Source organism: Saccopteryx bilineata, chromosome 9, assembly GCF_036850765.1.
Source record: "Saccopteryx bilineata isolate mSacBil1 chromosome 9, mSacBil1_pri_phased_curated, whole genome shotgun sequence".
Lineage (NCBI taxonomy): Eukaryota > Metazoa > Chordata > Mammalia > Chiroptera > Emballonuridae > Saccopteryx > Saccopteryx bilineata.
The window spans coordinates 38819062-38837067 of record NC_089498.1 but is presented as its reverse complement, the minus strand read 5'-3'; the positions used below and the strand labels follow the sequence as shown (position 1 = coordinate 38837067).

At 44.4% G+C, this 18006-nt stretch overlaps 1 protein-coding gene and 1 pseudogene across 2 annotated transcripts in view; one reads left to right on the top strand and one right to left on the bottom strand.

The window, feature by feature from the left end:
* Nucleotides 1-18006, top strand: part of ACSF3 (acyl-CoA synthetase family member 3) — an 82194-nt gene that overhangs the window by 51226 nt on the left and 12962 nt on the right. For both annotated transcript variants that reach the window (XR_010727118.1, XM_066243441.1), the window contains exon 7: nucleotides 11016-11142. Coding sequence is in view for 1 of the 2 variants with exons in the window: in XM_066243441.1 (XP_066099538.1) it covers nucleotides 11016-11142 (127 nt within the window). In the remaining variant the exon portion in view is untranslated. The remainder of the gene's footprint in view (nucleotides 1-11015; nucleotides 11143-18006) is intronic.
* Nucleotides 318-1303, bottom strand: LOC136313287 (Y-box-binding protein 1 pseudogene; annotated as a pseudogene).

Genomic DNA, 18006 nt, shown 5'->3' with positions numbered 1-18006 from the left:
CTTTTATTACAAATTAAAAATGAGGTTCATAAGAATCTCAACTTGACAAGATATGAAACAATTTAAAAACCTTTAAAGGTGTATTGAGAAAAACCAGGCTTTAAACACAAAAAAGAAACATCTTTACATAAAAAAATAATAAAAACTCTGTGCTGCATAATGAAGATAGTTCTAGTTATCTGGTCAATGGGCAAAAAAAAAGCAAGCAATTAAGGTCTTCAGCTTCAACCTTTTATTCATTTCTTCCTGCTGGAATTTCATATTCATTTCTTCTTGGATGATTAAACCAGATGAGGGCAGAGATGGTAAGCCGGGCTTTACTTGGCCTCGCCCTGCTCAGGCTCAAGAGCGGATGAATTCTCAGCTGGTGGATTAGCTGCTTTTGTCTCTTTGCCGTCTTATAGTTTGGGGTTTTCTGGGCATCTGTGTCAGCAACTGAAGTTGTGACAGTACCTGAAGTGGCAGCGGTACTAACATGGTGGCTACTGACTTTGGGTCTCATCTCCTTGAATTCCTCGTCTCCTTTGCTTTTTTTTGCCCATTGACCAGATAACTAGAACTATCTCCAGGCTGTCTCTGGCGAGGAGAGCCCTTATGGAAGTGTGGTCTGGAGCCCCGACACATATTCTGTCTCACTGGTCTACCTTCTCCTCCTGCACCCTGTTGTCAGCACCCTCTGTCACTTGTCCTTGCACAGGAGGGTTGGAACAGTGTGGTCAATGCCCACAGGGTCTCTGCATGTAGTAAGGTGGAAACTGTCGCCTGTGGTAGGGCCAGCACTGTTTGGCCTGGCCTGTGAGAGCATTCTCTAATCCCTCGTTCTTTCCCCCCATTTTCACTCTTCTGGTAATCCCGCTGTTAATTGCATGAAGGACCCCAGCAATGTGGATAGCTCTATAATGGTTACGGGCTGCTGCATATTTATGGCTTTGCACTGGAATTCCACCAGGGCCTGTAACATTTGCTGCCTCTGAACCCTCTTCTCCTTCAACAACATCCAACTCCACAATCTCTCCCTCTTCTACACTGCAAAGGTAATTCCTGGGCTTGCTATTGTTTATGGCAGTCTGGTGAACTAATAGGTTTTCCATGGTGTCATTCCTATTGATTTTACTATTCCCAAAACCTTCATTGCAATGATCTTCTTGTTCCCACCAGTAGACGCCACTGATATGACGCCACCTCGGCCATGCGGGGCTGCTGCTCCCTGTGCCACTGCCCAGGGAGGTGTATGTACGCAGGTGCTTGGGCCAGTGCTGAGGGTGGGGCCAGCAGGTGGCTGAGTCTCGGCCTCACTGATCATGGTTGTGGTGATGGGGATGGGGGCCCGCTGCAGCAGCTGCAGCTTCTCCCGGGCTGTGGTGGTAACGAGGACAGCAGCGGCACATGGGCTGCTCAGGGCTCTCTCGGGTCCACTCCCCACTCCCACTGATCAAACTTCTAGTTTCTTAAGGTGAAACTTTAGGTTATTGATTTGAGACTTTTCTCTTTTCTTTTTTTTTTTTTTTTTTTTTAATAAATTTTTATTAATGGTAATGGGATGACAATAAATCAGGGTACATATATTCAAAGAAAACATGTCTAGGTTATTTTGTCATCAAATTATGTTGCAAACCCCTCGCCCAAAGTCAGATTGTCCTCCGTCACCCTCTATCTAGTTCTCTGTGCCCCTCCCCCTCCCCCTAACTCTCTCCCTCCCTCCCTCCCATGTCCTCCCTCCCCCCCCACCCTTGGTAACCACCACACTCTTGTCCATGTCTCTTAGTCTCATTTTTATGTTCCACCAATGTATGGAATCATGTAGTTCTTGTTTTTTTCTGATTTACTTATTTCACTCCTTATAATGTTATCAAGATCCCACCATTTTGCTGTAAATGATCTGATGTCATCATTTCTTATGGCTGAGTAGTATTCCATAGTGTATATGTGCCACATCTTCTTTATCCAGTCTTCTATTGAAGGGCTTTTTGGTTGTTTCCATGTCTTGGCCACTGTGAACAGTGCTGCAATGAACATGGGGCTACATGTGTCTTCACGTATCAATGTTTCTGAGGTTTTGGGGTATATACCCAGTAGAGGGATTGCTGGGTCATAAGGTAGTTCTATTTGCAGTTTTTTGAGGAACCACCGTACTTTCCTCCATAATGGTTGTACTACTTTACAGGCCCACCAACAGTGAATGAGGGTTCCTTTTTCTCCACAGCCTCTCCAACATTTGCTATTACCCGTCTTGTTGATAATAGCTAATCTAACAGGAGTGAGGTGGTATCTCATTGTAGTTTTGATTTGCATTTCTCTAATAACTAATGAAGCTGAGCATCTTTTCATATATCTGTTGGCCATTTGTATCTCTTCCTGGGAGAAGTGTCTGTTCATGTCCTCTTCCCATTTTTTTATTGGATTGTTTTTTTGTTTGTTGTTGAGTTTTATGAGTTCTTTGTAAATTTTGGATATTAGGCCCTTATCTGAGCTGTCGTTTGAAAATATCAGTTCCCATATACTTGGCTGTCTGTTTATTTTGATATCAGTTTCTCTTGCTGAGCAAAAACTTTTAATTCTGATGTAGTCCCATTCATTTATCTTTGCCTTCACTTCTCTTGCCATTGGAGTCAAGTTCATAAAATGTTCTTTAAAACCCAGGTCCATGATTTTAGTACCTATGTCTTCTTCTATGTACTTTATTGTTTCAGGTCTTATATTTAGGTCTTTGATCCATTTTGAATTAATTTTAGTACACGGGGACAGGCTGTAGTCGAGTTTCATTCTTTTGCATGTGGCTTTCCAGTTTTCCCAACATCATTTGTTGAAGAGGCTTTCTTTTCTCCATTGTGTGTTGTTGGCCCCTTTATCAAAGATTATTTGACCATATATATGTGGTTTTATTTCTGGGCTTTCTATTCTGTTCCATTGGTCTGAGTGTCTATTTTTTTGCCAATACCATGCTGTTTTGATTATCGTGGCCCTATAATATAGTTTAAAGTCAGGTATTGTAATGCCCCCAGCTTCATTCTTTTTCCTTAGGATTGTTTTGGCTATTCGGAGTTTTTTATAGTTCCATATAAATCTGATGATTTGTTGTTCCATTTCTTTAAAAAATCTCATAGGGATTTTGATGGGAATTGCATTAAATTTGTATATTGCTTTGGGTAATATGGCCATTTTGATTATATTTATTCTTCCTATCCAAGAACAAGGAATATTTTTCCATCTCATTGTATCTTTTTCGATTTCCCTTAACAATGCTTTGTAATTTTCATTATATAGGTCCTTTACGTTCTTTGTTATGTTTATTCCTAGGTATTTTATTTTTTTTGTTGCAATCATGAAGGGGATTATTTTTTTGAGTTCGTTTTCTAATATTTCATTGTTGGCATATAGAAAGGCTATGGACTTTTGTATGTTAATTTTGTATCCTGCGACCTTACTGTATTGGTTTATTGTTTCTAATAATCTTTTTGTGGAGTCCTTCGGGTTTTCGATGTATAGGATCATATCATCAGCAAAAAGTGATAGCTTTACTTCTTCTTTTCCGATATGGATGCCTTTTATTTCTTTGTCTTGTCTGATTGCTCTGGCCAGAACTTCTAGCACCACGTTGAATAAGAGTGGAGAGAGTGGACAACCCTGTCTTGTTCCTGATTTAAGGTAGAAAGTCCTCAGTTTTATGCCGTTTAATAGGATGTTGGCTGATGGTTTATCATATATGGCCTTTATCATGTTGAGATATTTTCCTTCTATACCCATTTTGTTGAGAGTCTTAAACATAAAATTGTGTTGTATTTTATCAAAAGCCTTTTCTGCATCTATTGATAAGATCATGTGGTTTTTGTTCTTTGTTTTGTTGATATGGTGTATTACGTTAACCGTTTTGCGTATGTTGAACCATCCTTGAGATTCTGGAATGAATCCCACTTGATCATGATGTATTATTTTTTTAATATGTTGTTGTATTCAGTTTGCCAGTATTTTGTTTAGTATTTTAGCATCTGTATTCATTAGAGATATTGGTCTGTAGTTTTCTTTCTTTGTGCCATCCTTGCCAGGTTTTGGTATGAGGGTTATGTTGGCCTCATAAAATGTGTTGGGAAGTATTGCTTCTTCTTCAATTTTTTGGAAGACTTTGAGTAGAATAGGAACCAAGTCTTCTTTGAATGTTTGATAGAATTCACTAGTATAACCGTCTGGGCCTGGACTTTTATTTTTGGGGAGATTTTTAATAGCTTTTTCTATTTCCTCCCTGCTGATTGGTCTGTTTAGGCTTTCTGCTTCTTCATGACTCAGTCTAGGAAGGTTGTATTGTTCTAGGAATTTATCCATTTCTTCTAGATTGTTGTATTTGGTGGCATATAATTTTTCATAGTATTCTACAATAATTCTTTGTATTTCTGTGATGTCTGTGGTGATCTCTCCTCTTTCATTTTGGATTTTATTTATTTGAGTCCTGTGTCTTTTTTCCTTGGTGAGTCTTGCCAAGGGTTTGTCAATTTTGTTGATCTTTTCAAAGAACCAGCTCCTTGTTTTATTGATTTTTTTCTATAGTTTTTCTGTTCTCTATTTCATTTATTTCTGCTCTGATTTTTATTATCTCCTTTCTTCGGCTGGTTTTGGGTTGTCTTTGTTCTTCTTTTTCTAGTTCCTTAAGGTGTGAAGTTAAGTGGTTTACTTCGGCTCTCTCTTGTTTATTCATATAGGCCTGAAGTGATATGAACTTTCCTCTTATTACTGCTTTTGCTGCATCCCAGAGATTCTGATATGTCGTATTTTCATTTTCATTTGTCTGTATATATCTTTTGAATTCTGCGCTTATTTCTTCTTTGACCCATTCATTTTTTAGAAGTATGTTGTTTAGTTTCCACATTTTTGTGGGTTTTTCCCCCTCTTTTTGCAGTTGAATTCTAGTTTCAAGGCTTTATGATCAGAAAATATGCTTGGTACAATTTCAATTTTTCTAAATTTGCTGATATTGTCTTTGTGGCCCAACATATGGTCAATTCTTGAGAATGTTCCATGTACACTAGAGAAAAATGTATACTCTGTCGCTTTGGGATGAAGTGTCCTGTAGATGTCTATCATATCCAGGTGTTCTAGTATTTCGTTTAAGGCCACTATATCTTTATTGATTCTCTGTTTGGATGACCGATCTAGAGCCGTCAGTGGTGTATTGAGGTCTCCAAGTATGATTGTATTTTTGTTAGTTTTTGTTTTAAGGTCAATAAGTAGCTGTCTTATATATTTTGGTGCTCCTTGGTTTGGTGCATATATATTAAGGATTGTTATGTCTTCTTGATTCAACTTCCCCTTAATCATTATGAAATGACCATTTTTGTCTCTGAGTACTTTTTCTGTCTTGTAGTCAGCATTATTAGATATGAGTATTGCTACACCTGCTTTTTTTTGGGTGTTGTTTGCTTGGAGTATTGTTTTCCAGCCTTTCACTTTGAATTTGTTTTTATCCTTGTTGCTTAGATGTGTTTCTTGTAGGCAGCATATAGTTGGATTTTCTTTTTTAATCCATTCTGCTACTCTGTGTCTTTTTATTGGTAAGTTTAATCCATTTACATTTAGTGTAATTATTGACACTTGTGGGTTCCCTACTGCCATTTTATAAATTGCTTTCTGTTAGTTTTGTATCTAGTTTGATTCTTCTCTTTTGTTTTTCTATCATTTGTTTTTGTTTGTTTGTGTTCCATACTTCTTTCCTCTGTTGCTACCTTTTTTAAGTCAAGTGTTTTTGTGGTGGTTTTTTTAAGGGTGGTTACCATTAAGTAATGAAAAGGGTACCTACCATATTCATTGTAGTACCCTATCTTATAAGTATTTCTGCACTTCATCATCCTTTGCTACTGTTAATCTCCATCCTCTCCCCCCTTTTTTTCCTTTGTTGTCACAGTTTAAGTTTGGTTTTATTGTGTTCTTGGTGGAGCTGTTACTTGTGGTGTTGTTTTCTTTTGTTCTTTGAATCTGGTTGGAAAACCCCCCTTAGTATTTCCTGGAGTGGGGGCTTTCTGTTGATAAATTCTCTCATCTTTTCTGTATTTGTGAATGTTTTTATATCTCCTTCATACTTGAAGGATAGCTTTGATGGGTATAGTATTCTTGGCTGAAAGTTCCTCTCTTTCAGGGCTTTAAATATTGGGGTCCACTCTCTTCTAGCTTGTAGAGTTTCTGCTGAGAAATCTGATGATAATCTAATGGGCCTTCCTTTATATGTTGTACTCTTCTTTTCCCTGGCTGCCTTGAGAATTTTTTCTTTGTCATTGGTTTGTGTCATCTTTATTATGATGTGCCTTGGAGTGGGTTTGTTGGGGTTAAGAAAACTTGGTGTTCTGTTTGCTTCTTGACTTTGAGGCTTTAGTTCCTTCCACAGGCTTGGGAAGTTCTCGTCTATTATTTGTTTGAGTATATTCTCCATTCCATTTTCTTTCTCTTCTCCCTCTGATATACCTATTATTCTTATGTTATTCTTTCTGATGGAGTCAGACAATTCCTGTAGGGCTTTCTCATTTTTTATTATTTTTGAGTCTCTTTCTTCTTCTCTCTGTTGTGCCTCAAGTTGTTTGTCTTCTATTTCACTAATCCTATCTTCAATCTGGGCTGTTCTGTTAGCTAAGCTTGTTACCTCGTTTTTCAGCTCATGAATTGAGTTTTTCATTTCTGTTTGATTTGTTTTTATAGTTTCAATTTCCTTGGTAATATATTCTTTGTGTTCATTGAGTTGTTTTCTGATCTCCCTATATTGCCTTTCTGTGTTTTCTTGTATATCTCTGAGTATTTTTAAGATTTCTATTTTAAATACTCTGTCATTTAGCTCCAAGGCTTCCAATATGTTAAGTCTTTTCTCCATAGATTTTTCCACATCTATTTGTGTTACCTCTCTTTCTTTTGTATCCATAATATTCGATTTCCTCTTTCTTATCGGCATCTGAGGGTGGTCTTATTGATAGCACTAATTAGAATTAATAAAGAGTAAAAAGAAAAAAGAAAAAAGGGTAAAACACCCCACAAAAAAAAACAGTAATAATTTATTATTTCCCCCTTTTTTTCTCTCTTCTCTTTCCCTCCTCTCCCCTCCTCAGGGAAATATCATGCCTATAATGGAGGGCCTGATTTGGGGTGAAGAGTTCAAGGGGCAAAAAAAAGGGAGTAGGGACCTACTAAATGCAAAAAAAAAAAAAAAAAAAGGAAGAAAATCTTAGACAAGCATAAGATGATTTGCTTGTAAGTGATGGTCAACTAAGAGATATAATGAGAGGGATAAGAGGGAATCAGAAAAAAGGACCAAAAAAGAATAATAAAGAAGAAAAAATAAAAATAATAAGTAAAAATCTGTTGTATTAAGTGGAGCGAAGACTAAATACAATGGAGACCTTGGGTTGGGAGGACCCAAAATGCCACAAAAATAAACAAACGAGAAAAAAAAAATAAAAACAAAAGCAAAAAAGAGAAATAAAGCCAAAAAAAAGCCTTGAGTCCCAAATTAACTAATTTGTTCGTGATTGAGGATTATATGGGAGGAAAGTAAAATGAGAAAAGAAAAAACGAATAGAAAGGAAAAAATAAGAAAAAGAGAAAAACGAAGGAAGAAATAAAATAGGAGGAGAAAAAAACAAAATAAAGCAAGACAAAAAAAAAAAAAAAAAAGAGGAGAGAGTGAGAGTTAAGTGTTTTGGAGTATAACCTTAAAGGAGGGTGAGGATGAAGAAGAAAAATAAAATGCAACACTCATGGGTAGTGTAGTTCAAGAAAGGGGAAGCATAAGATGGGCAGAGAATAGAAGGACCGAGGTGGAGGAAATAAAGGCAAAAAGATAGAAGAAACAAACAACAACAACAACAACAAAAAATTAGTGGATCAAGTTGTAAAGTCTGTGGGTTTTTCTTGATTTTGAGAGGTTAACTTCTTCCTTTTTCTTTTCTCTCCCTCTTCCTGGTCGGTGACTCTGTACCCCAGGCTCTGCCCCTGTGTCACTCTTAGGTAGGGATTTGCAGTTGATGGGATTCTATGGCAATGTCATATAATTGGCTTTAGTCTTGCTGGAAGTAAAGGCTTGTTGGCGTTTGCAGGGTCCAACGATGAGAGAGTTTGCTTTCCTGGATTCTCTCTCCTAGTCCCCCCTTTCTGAATTAGCAGCCTGGTGATCCAGCTATAAGGCTGCAACTGCTTCTGCCTGGGGAGTAAGAGGCTCAAAGAGCTGGGAAATCCCCACTCTATCCCCACTCAGTGCAAGGCTTTGGGAAAGGCTCTGAGAGTCAGGGCCTCCAGTGTAATCAGGCGGGGGTGGGAATCAATTGTTGTCAAGGTGACTGTTCAGCGCCTATCATTTAGTTGGACCTCTCAACCCAGGCTTTCCACACTTTGTAGCCTGTTTTTGCAGGGAAGAAGAGGCACTAGTCTCTGCTTACGACTAGTGTAGTATAGACCTTATTATCTGCCAAGTCCTTCTTGTTAGCGTTTATCCCTGAATATGGAGGCTCTATCAATCAGAAGTTGCCCCCGCCCCTTTAGCGAGAGGCACTTAAAAAATATCACGCCTCTTGTCTTAGATCGCTGAACTGAGAGAGATCTTATCAATTAGAACCGAGGGTGCGCAGATTTTATGGGTTAAGCTAATTTCAGTGATTGGGTCGCAGCTGTGCTTCCGAAGGTATTTTAGGCTGCCTGCGCGCGCCCCTCCCCCAACGCTTGATTGTTAGCTTGAATGGCTGGGTGAGGTGCCCCGCCCACGGAGAGAATCTCCCAAGCCTCTCCCGCTCGCCCCGCCGCTGGCGGCTGGACCGCACCAGGCGCAGGATAAGGGAGCCCCCTGGGTGTGCGGGCCAGCAGGGCGCCCTGGGCGCGTGGAATGCCCAAGGCACGCGCGCGAATGGGGCGCTCCAGGCACCGGTGGCCGGCGACCCCCACTCGCAGTGTGCGGGCCGCTGGGAACGTCAGCGGTGCTCAACCGGACGGGCGCGCGCTCGGCTGCTCACGGCGGCTCGCGGCGGCGGCTCGCGGCGGCGGCTCGCGGTTCCCAAGTATATGGGCTGACTCACCGCAGGCGCACTCCCTCGCGGCTTGAATGAGCGTCGCTGCGGTAGCTTCCTCCACACCCTCGTCTCTCAGATTCAAGTGATAACAGTCCTTTTGCTTTCAGTTTGTGTGGAACTCCGGAATGCTCCAAGGATAAATTTTTCTGTTTCTAGTTGATAAATTTGTTGTGATTTAGGGGAGAGCTGTCGGACGCGCTTCTCACGGCGCCATTTCCGTGACGTCCGTTTCTCTCTTTTCTAATATATGCATTTAGTGATATAAATTGCTTTAGCTGTTTTTCCCCCCAATGTTGATGTATTTTCATTTTCATTTACTTCAAAATATTTTATAATTTTCCTTAAGGCTTCCTCCATGACTCATGGATTATTTATAACTGTGGTATTTATTTTCCAAGTGTTTAGAGATTTTTTTCCATTACTGATTTCTTATAGTCAGAAAACATGTTTGATATGATTTCAGTTTTTGTTTGTTTGTTTTTTAATTTGTTAAGGTATGTTTTATGGCCCAGAATATATTATCTCGCTTGGTGAATGTTCTGCTGGTTTGGATTGGAGTGAAAATGTTAATTAGATGCAGATGGTTAATGGTATTGTTGAGTTCTTCCACAGCCTTGCTGGTTTTCTGCCTACTAGTTCTGTCTGACCTGTGGTGGGGCAGTGGATAAAGCATCAACCTGGAAATGCTGAGGTCGCCAGTTTGAAACCCTGGGCTTGCCTGATCAAGGCACATATGGGAGTTGATGCTTTCTGCTCCTCCCCCTTCTCTCTCTCTCTCTCTCAATTCTCTCAAATGAATAAATAAAGTCTTTTTTAAAAAAAAAAAGGAAGGAAAGGCTCTATTACTAAGTGAGGCGTGTTGAATTCTCCCAGCGGAGTGTACCTGTGACCGCTCAGGGTCCTCCTCTGCGCATGCTTCTCCTGGCTCCACAGAAGCCCCTGCCCAGTTTCTATGAAACCCAGCCTGCCTCCTGCCCTTCACTGTGGTCACATTGGAGAACCGCTGAGACTCCCTGCTTCCCACACCACGTGAATTCCAGGGCCGCGCTCTCCTGGCACCTGTCTTCCTCCCGGAGCCACCCTCCCCCCCAGCTGACTCCTCCTGTCAGTTTCCTTTACACCAGTGTCTCTCAACCACCGGTCTGTGGACCGGTGCCAGTCCACCAGAAATTTCATGCCAGTCGGTGAAAGAGTTAACCACCCTGATGTTGTGTGAAGATTATACTTTCACAGACTGGCATGAAATTTGTGACGAACTGACACCAGTCTACGAATCGGCAGTTGAAAAACACTGCTTTTCACCAAGTAAAGTCACCACTCCGAGAGGGCTGTACAGCAGGTGCTACCAACTCGGAATTCCTCCCGTAGCCACAGGCGGGGCAGGCAGCTGCTTGCTTCTCTGGGTTCTGTGTTTTGTCCAAGAAATGCCCTGAACACAGGATTTCATGGGAAGCCAGGAGCATGGCTTTTAGAAGTGAACGAACAGCTACTTCAGCCAGACCCAAGCTGTGAGACCTGGCCACTTACATCTTCGAATCTACAGGATGGAGCTGTTTTAGGGTGAAAAAATGACCCGCAGCCCTGCCCAGGACGAGGTGAGCTCAGAGAGCGGCTCAGCGCTGTCATCATTAAGTTCCTGTATTGAAAGCTGTGTTTTTCTTCTTTTTTTTTTTCAAAACTATTAAGTTTTTAGAGAGGAGAGAGAGAAAGAGGGAGAGGGAAGGGGGAGGAGTAGGAAGCATCAACTCCCATATGTGCCTTGACCAGGCAAGCCCAGAGATTCAAACTGGCAACCTCAGCATTCCAGGTTAACACTTTATCCACTGCGCCACCACAGATCGAAAGCTGTGTTTTTCAATCATTTTCAACAAAATGTTTAATTTCAGCAATGTGTGTTGTCCTTAGGTTGGGTAGGGGCAGAGGGAAGGCAAGCAGAGACCCCATCCTGGGAGGCGTCACTCTGATGTGCGCGTTTCTCCCACACCACAGGTGACCCCGGAATTCAAGGAGAAGGAAGGGGAGCTCTTGGTCAGGGGACCCTCGGTGTTCCGGGAATACTGGGACAAACCAGAAGAGACAAAGAAAGCGTTCACCTCAGATGGCTGGTTTAAAACAGGTAAGGGTTAGGCAGAGAGAAAGGGGCCACTGGAGGAGGGGGACCTGAGGGGAAAGGGAAGCAGTGTGGCTTGGCCACCCCAGATTGTCACCACTCCTGGACACCCCAGAATCTTCTATCAAGAGCAGAGACGGAGCCAGGGGTACACTTTGTCTCACATCTTTGTGTCTGTGTCCCCACCCAGTACCTCCACTCCCTGCCAGCCTCTAAAAGGAAGCTCCTGAGGCCACAACCCTCGGGACGGCCAGCAGCCCCTGCTCGGTGGTCCCATTCCCCTCTTGGGTCAGGACGCCCCCCTTCCTCATCACCACTACATTCTGCAGAGATCCTGCTTCACCCCTCCCTTCCATCCTCCCTCTTAGCCCATCGTGCTTTGTACATCTTCCCCTCCCCCACTCAGGATCAAAGCCATTTTGATAGAATGTGGTTTATTTGTGGTGTGGATCATTCATTTCCCTATTCCCTACTAAAGTCTGCAATCTGTGTATCGCCTGCCCAAGTGAGCAAGTATAAACCTGTCAGCAGAGCCCCAGTTCCTGGGCAGGAAGAGGCGGCCCTGCTGGTGTGCACCGGTAGGCCTGGCATCCTCTCACCTGGGATATGCACCCAGAGCCTGCTCTGAGGAGCCTCATGCCCCCTTTCGCCCCAACCCCCTGTCTCGCATCCCCTCCACCCTTCTGTTCCCCTGCCCCCTCCCCTTCTGCCCCCCATCCTCTCCCACTCCCTGGGCCCAGCAGGCGACACGGCAGATACTGGGACTGTTTGGGTTTGCAGCTGCATTGACTCACTGGTGTGCGTGCTCATCTAGAACACGCACCAGAGCCTCAGTTTTCAACAAATAGGTGGTGGGATTCTGAATGGTTTCTCTTTTTCTTTTTGCCAATCTATATTTCTAAAACTTTTATGCTGAACATACATTATTTCATAGTAATTACAAGGCAATATTATTTCCTAAAAAGAAAGGCCTCTCTTTATATGTCATCACATGTGGCCCCTAATCAGCAATGTGCCTTAATCCCTGCTCTTCTGCGGGGAGCAGAGCTCAGGAGAAGGAGGCCACCTGCAGATGGGATGGGATTCCGGATTCCGGCGGGAGTTGCTGTATGAATCTGACCAGTAAAGAGGGTGTGTTAGAAGATGGTCTTGGCTGTGAGGCTTAGCCTGGTAACCCCCATGGCATGTGCTATGGGACTGACACTCGCATGCCTGTCATCTCACCAGGCTCAGGTCAGTGTGGAGCTGTAGAGGGTGAAGCTTGTGTCCACTCTTCAATTTGCCGCTATCATGGGCTTGAAGTCACCAAGTGACAGAGCGAGGGGCTGTGTAGACCCATCAAGTGGGGCTTGCGGGTAAAGGGACAGACAGAGAGTCCTTCTGGGAGATATCAAGCAACCCCTTTCTGTCCCTGTGCAAGTGGCACCTAGGGCTGGGCCTGCTGATCTCAGCCGGTTTCGTGTCCACCCTGTGGCCCTGCGGTCATCTGTGGCTGCCTCTCTCGTGCACCCTCAGCAGTATATTTCCTAGCACCTGTGGGCGGGACTATCCCGTCCCCCTGGTCCTTCCATGCTGAGCAGAGAGCAAAGTTAGGGAAGGTTCTGAAGGGTTTGCAGATTGGTTGTCTGTCAGCCTCCAGAACAGAGAGGCCAGGAACCCTGCAAGGAGGATTGGGGTGCTGGTCAGCAGAGGACCCTGTGGTTGGGGACCCAGGAGCCTAGGTTACCTGCTTTGGGCTGTCCTGTCTCTGCATGTGGTCAGTATGTTAGCACACGTCTGTCTGGTCACCCTCTGTAAACATCTGCATTAATATATGTCCAGTCTAGTGGAAACAAACCTCTGTTATTGTCCTTCAAATGTAGAATTTAGGTAGTATTATTTTTGAACTGATCATGCTTTTTATGCATCCCTTCTGTAGCCCTCTGAATACTCCCAATTTGGAAACCTGATTTTGTAGCTATCTTCTTTTATTTTAAAATTCAGATAAAAAACTGCAGATTTTTTTTCTTTAAAAGCACAGGAACCAAAACCCCGTGGATTTTGCTGATAGCAGGGCTGACTGAGCACTGGGGCGGCAGCAATGCAAAATGTGGGGCAGTCAGTGTTAAAACATTTTAGTCACTGCTCCTGATGAATATTTCAGTTGAAAAGGAATAGTATGCATTAATTATTGTAAAGAGATGTCTTTAGGAGAAAATGATTTTGAAATTCAGTTTAATTTCATTGTAATGCGCTGCAAACAGGAAGGGAGTATGTGTGTTTAATTGGCTCTCGGGGGGTAAGGCCTGGAAGCCGCATGCCTTTGTCACAGACCATTAGCGATACAGACTGCATAATGAGAGCGCGCAATCAGCTCACAGCTGCCGGCTCCTACGGGGAGAGCATGATATTAAATAGAAATCAGGATAAATTAAACTTAACCCTTTCCCTGGCCAGCCCCTCCTGCCATGCGAATTCTGGCAAAAGCTAGAAAAGGGCTGAGTCCGGCGGCTCCTTCCTCCTCAGTGCCTTTTCCATGTCTAGATGATGGGAGACAAACCGGCCACCTCAGTTTCAGCCACTGGAACCCTTTCTGCCCTGTGTGTCTGCCTCCTTCCCCACCCCCTTCTGCCAGGGAGAACTGCAGGGAGAGCTGGCGGGAGCTCCTTGCAAGCCCCCAGGACTCCTGGCTGCCTGTCAGGGAAGAAATCAAAGGTCTCCCCCCAGACACTTCGCTGACAGCCACAGTGGCTTCTCCTGACTCTCTGGGTCCCACCTGAGTACCGCCACACCCTCAGAGAAGCTGGGCCAGGGCAGGGGACAGGCGATTCTAAGACCCAGGCATCCTCAGGGCTCTCTATTGATCCTGCTGCCGGAGCTGAGGACATGGGGTGGAGATGAGAACACAGGATGCTCGTGAGAACACAGACATGAGGACTTAGGACCCAGCTGAGGACATAGAGATGAGGACACAGAGATAACATAGGATGGACATGGGGACATGGGATGGTGATGAGGACATGGGGACAGAGCTGAGCAAACTGTAACTCCTGCTACCTTTTTGATGCATCATACACTGTTTAATGTTGAAAAGTGACATAGTAAACAGTAAACTAGATTTACCTAATTTTAGATAAATATGTGTGGAGAAGGTATTTAGGTAACTGAGGGTGAGAACCATGGGAAAATCACCAGAACATTACCAGGGTATCTGGGGGTGTCTCTTCCCTTTTTCTTCTACAGTGAGCACATTGATATTATCAGAGACAAACATTAAGTCACAACAGCCAAACAACAGAAGAGAGAGCCCTGATACAGATTGGCTGGGCTGCCTACGGTTTGCAGCCGTGGTGGAGCGTGGAAATTCTCTAAGGTGTTGCTATAGTCGCGAATGAGGGCTGACCATGCAGCCCAGGGGATCGCTCACAGCCCGGTCAACCTCAAGCAGAGATGACAGGCAAGTCACAAAGAAGTGCCACCGGCCAAAAAATATGGGAAATGTTTCACTTCCTAGTGATGAAAGAGATAAACATGGAAACAAGATTGAATCCTTTTGACCAAATTGACAAAGATTCTTACAAAGCTGACACTCAGCTTTCTAAGGCCAGTGCCGCCTGCATGCAGGTGGGATCAGGTGTAAAGAGGGTCTCTAGGAATCTATTAGAAAATAATGTAAGGCCTGACCTGTGGTGGCGCAGTGGGATAAAGCGTCGACCTGGAACACTGAGGTCGCCGGTTCGAAACCTTGGGCTTGCCTGGTCAAGGCACATATGGGAGTTGATGCTTCCTGCTCCTCCCCCTTCTCTCTCTCTCTCTGTCTCTCTCTCTCACTCCTCTCTCTCTAAAAAAAAATCAATAAATAAGAAAATAATGTAAAAATAAAAATAATTTTAAAAATTAAAAAGAAAAAAAATAATTAGGGGTGGTCAAAAACAGATACATAAAGATGTCTGTTGGTGTGTCATATACATGTGTGTGGCCCCGTTTGGGTTTGCATTGCCAAACCCAGAGGCTGACCCTTGTTATCACTGCAGGACTTCCATGTGTTCCTCTGATTTCTCTGTCTTCCGGTCTTTCCTCAGCAAGTTTTGTTACTCTTATAAACGCAGATAAGTATAAATTGTTTTTAAATTTTATGCTGACATTTAAACCTTCTCATGTGAAGAAGGCCTCAGAATAGCACACAGGAAAAAAATAAATAAAAAAAAAAAGAATAGCACACAGGAGTAATGTTTGCTCTGCTCACATCTTGCCGAGGCAACTTACTCATAGCTGCTCTGAGTTCTGATACATTTCTCCAACAATGAATACTTTTATTTTGACCAATAAATTGTAGTTAAGAATTAAGCAAAGTGCAGAAATGCAGGGACCCCCATGTCTGTTAGTGATTATGATCACACATGGAACTGCAGGTGTCACAACCTTCACATCTGGCTGACCAAAAATGACCATCTCGTACCCGAGCCCCGCTTTTCACAGAAGGCAGGATCACTGTTCCAAAGACGCTTGGTGTCCTCGGCTGTTCTGCCTGCAGCTGTCCTGGGTTTCCCTGACTGTGCAAGGCTGAGCCCCGCTGTGGCACGCATGGCTTCCTTTGTCAGTGGCACCTTTGTGTGCAGAAGCTTTTGTTGTGGTGTAGTCCCATCTGGCAGCCTTTCCTTTCTGTGTGCTTTATTTATTTTGTTTTGTTTTGTTTTATTTTATTTGCTTAAAAATCCTTTGTTCCCAGTGGTCATAAAGATATTCTCCTATATTTTCTTCTGAAACTTATCAGACTTTGCTTTCATGACATTAAGTGTTCAATCCGGCAGGAACTGGGTTTCGTATGGAATGACGCAGCGATGTCACCACGTGTTACAGACCTGTACTGTCCACCCTACCCTCTGTCATGTGTTGAGCTCTGCTGTACACCACTGCTCTTTGACCTTGGTGCTGTTTCTTTGGCCTTTTCCTTCCTTCCTCCCTCCTTCCCTCCTTCCCTCCCTCCCTCCCTCCCTCCCTTCCTTCCTTCCTTCCTTTCTTCCTTCCTTCTTTCCCTCCCTCCCTCCCTCCCTTTTCAGTCCCAGACCTCTGGGAGGATGGCGGATGTTTTTGTTTTTCATCAAAGTGTACATCATGGCTAAAGATGCCGTTGGTTTTACCAGTTTGGAAACAATAACCAGTTGCTGCCACCACCACCACCAGGCCTTGTTAATTGCTGCTTTGACATTGCAGGGTGTGTGGCGTGAGGCCCTGTACATTCTGTTCAGAGCTGAGCTGTGTGCAACCATGGCTCTTCTTTCCACAGGTTGGGAAGGGCTCATTTGTTCATCTCCTGCGGCCGCATCCCAGCCACTCCAGCAGTGCAGGCCTGCAGTCCGCTCTCCCTGCTTAGAAGAGCCTCCCTCCAGTGTCCTGCTGCCTCTAGCTGGGTGGTCACCTCTACATCAGTGCTCAGTTCCCACCGGGGCCTTCATTGCCTATGGTTCTCTCCTCCCTCCAGGCTAGACCTCCCGTTCCTGCACCCATGCCTCTCCCTTCCTCTTCACTCCTCAGGTTGGGGCCCACATACGCCAGGTGCCTCCGGAGAATAGCTACGTGTCTGGCAGTGTCTACATTCTGGTTGCATTGGGTACAGAATCCTGGGTTAGAACTCATCCCTTTATTGGTTTCCAGCTTCCGTGTTTGCTGCCAGCTGCAGCCATGTTATTCCTGGTGCTTCATGGCCTTCCCCTCTGTGGAGTCCTGGAGAATCTTCCTTGTCCCCGGATCCCTGAAGTTCAACAGGCAGTGCACTGAGGGTGCTCTGACTTTCCTCGCCATGCCAGACTCTGGAAACCACGTCCTGTAGTTCTGAGAACTGTTTGGCTGATTGTCTCCCCTCTGATGCCCAGCAACCTCCAGGGACTAAGAGTGAGAAGGGTGGGTGGGATGGCCACACCCTGGGTGGTCATAGGCCCACCAGCCTCGTGCCTGGCCACCCAGCACCCTCCGTCCCCAGAGAATGAGCCGCCACTGTTCCACCTGCTCTCACTTTCGGTCCATCCTTCCTCCTCCCCCTCCCCCAGGGCCTCTGCCTGAGCCTTCGGTGTATATAAGCATCCTGCTGCCTCTCTCCGTGCCCTCATAGGAACATTTTTGGGTCTGCATAGTTCTTTTTACTTTTTATTTTTTAAAAAGAGACAGACAGACAGGAAGGGAGAGAGATGGGAAGCATCAACTCATAGTTGCAGCACTTTAGTTGTTCATTGATTGTTTTCTCATATGTGCCTTGACGGGGGGTTAGGGGGCTCTAGCCAAGCCAGTGATCTCTTGCTCATGCCAGCAACCTTGGGCTTCAAGCCAGTGACCATGGGGTCTGTCTATGATCCCACGCTCAAGCTGGCGACCCCACGGTTTCAAACCTGGGACCTCAGTGTCCCAGGCTGACACTCTGTTCACTGCACCACCACCAGGCATGTCTGCATAGTGCTTGACCACTAATTCATCTGCTTTCCAGCTTCCAATTTCTTAAAACATATTCTCCTTTCTTATTCTGCCTATTTAAAGCCTTATACCTTAAAAAGGTTATTGTTGATTTTGTTTCAAGAGAGAACTTGTGTTCACCCTATCATTTCTCCCTTGCGGATTTCAGGTGAGGTTTATGCTCCTGGAAGTTGCTGTGTCTTCATTTCCTCCCGGTATCTTCCTTGGTCTCTGTCCCCCAGTAGCAGGGCAGGACAGCAGCTGCCAAGGGCTCTGCATGGCTGACAGGTGGCAGTGGCTCCTCTCTTACGCCATGGGCGCCCATCACTGGAGCCCTTGGGATAGTGGCACCGCTGCACCCTGGTGGGTGACCTTCGCTGAGTGCCTAGGAGAGAGGGCCATGCTCTTCTGCTCCCCCACTGCCCTCGGCCTCCTCACCTGTAGATG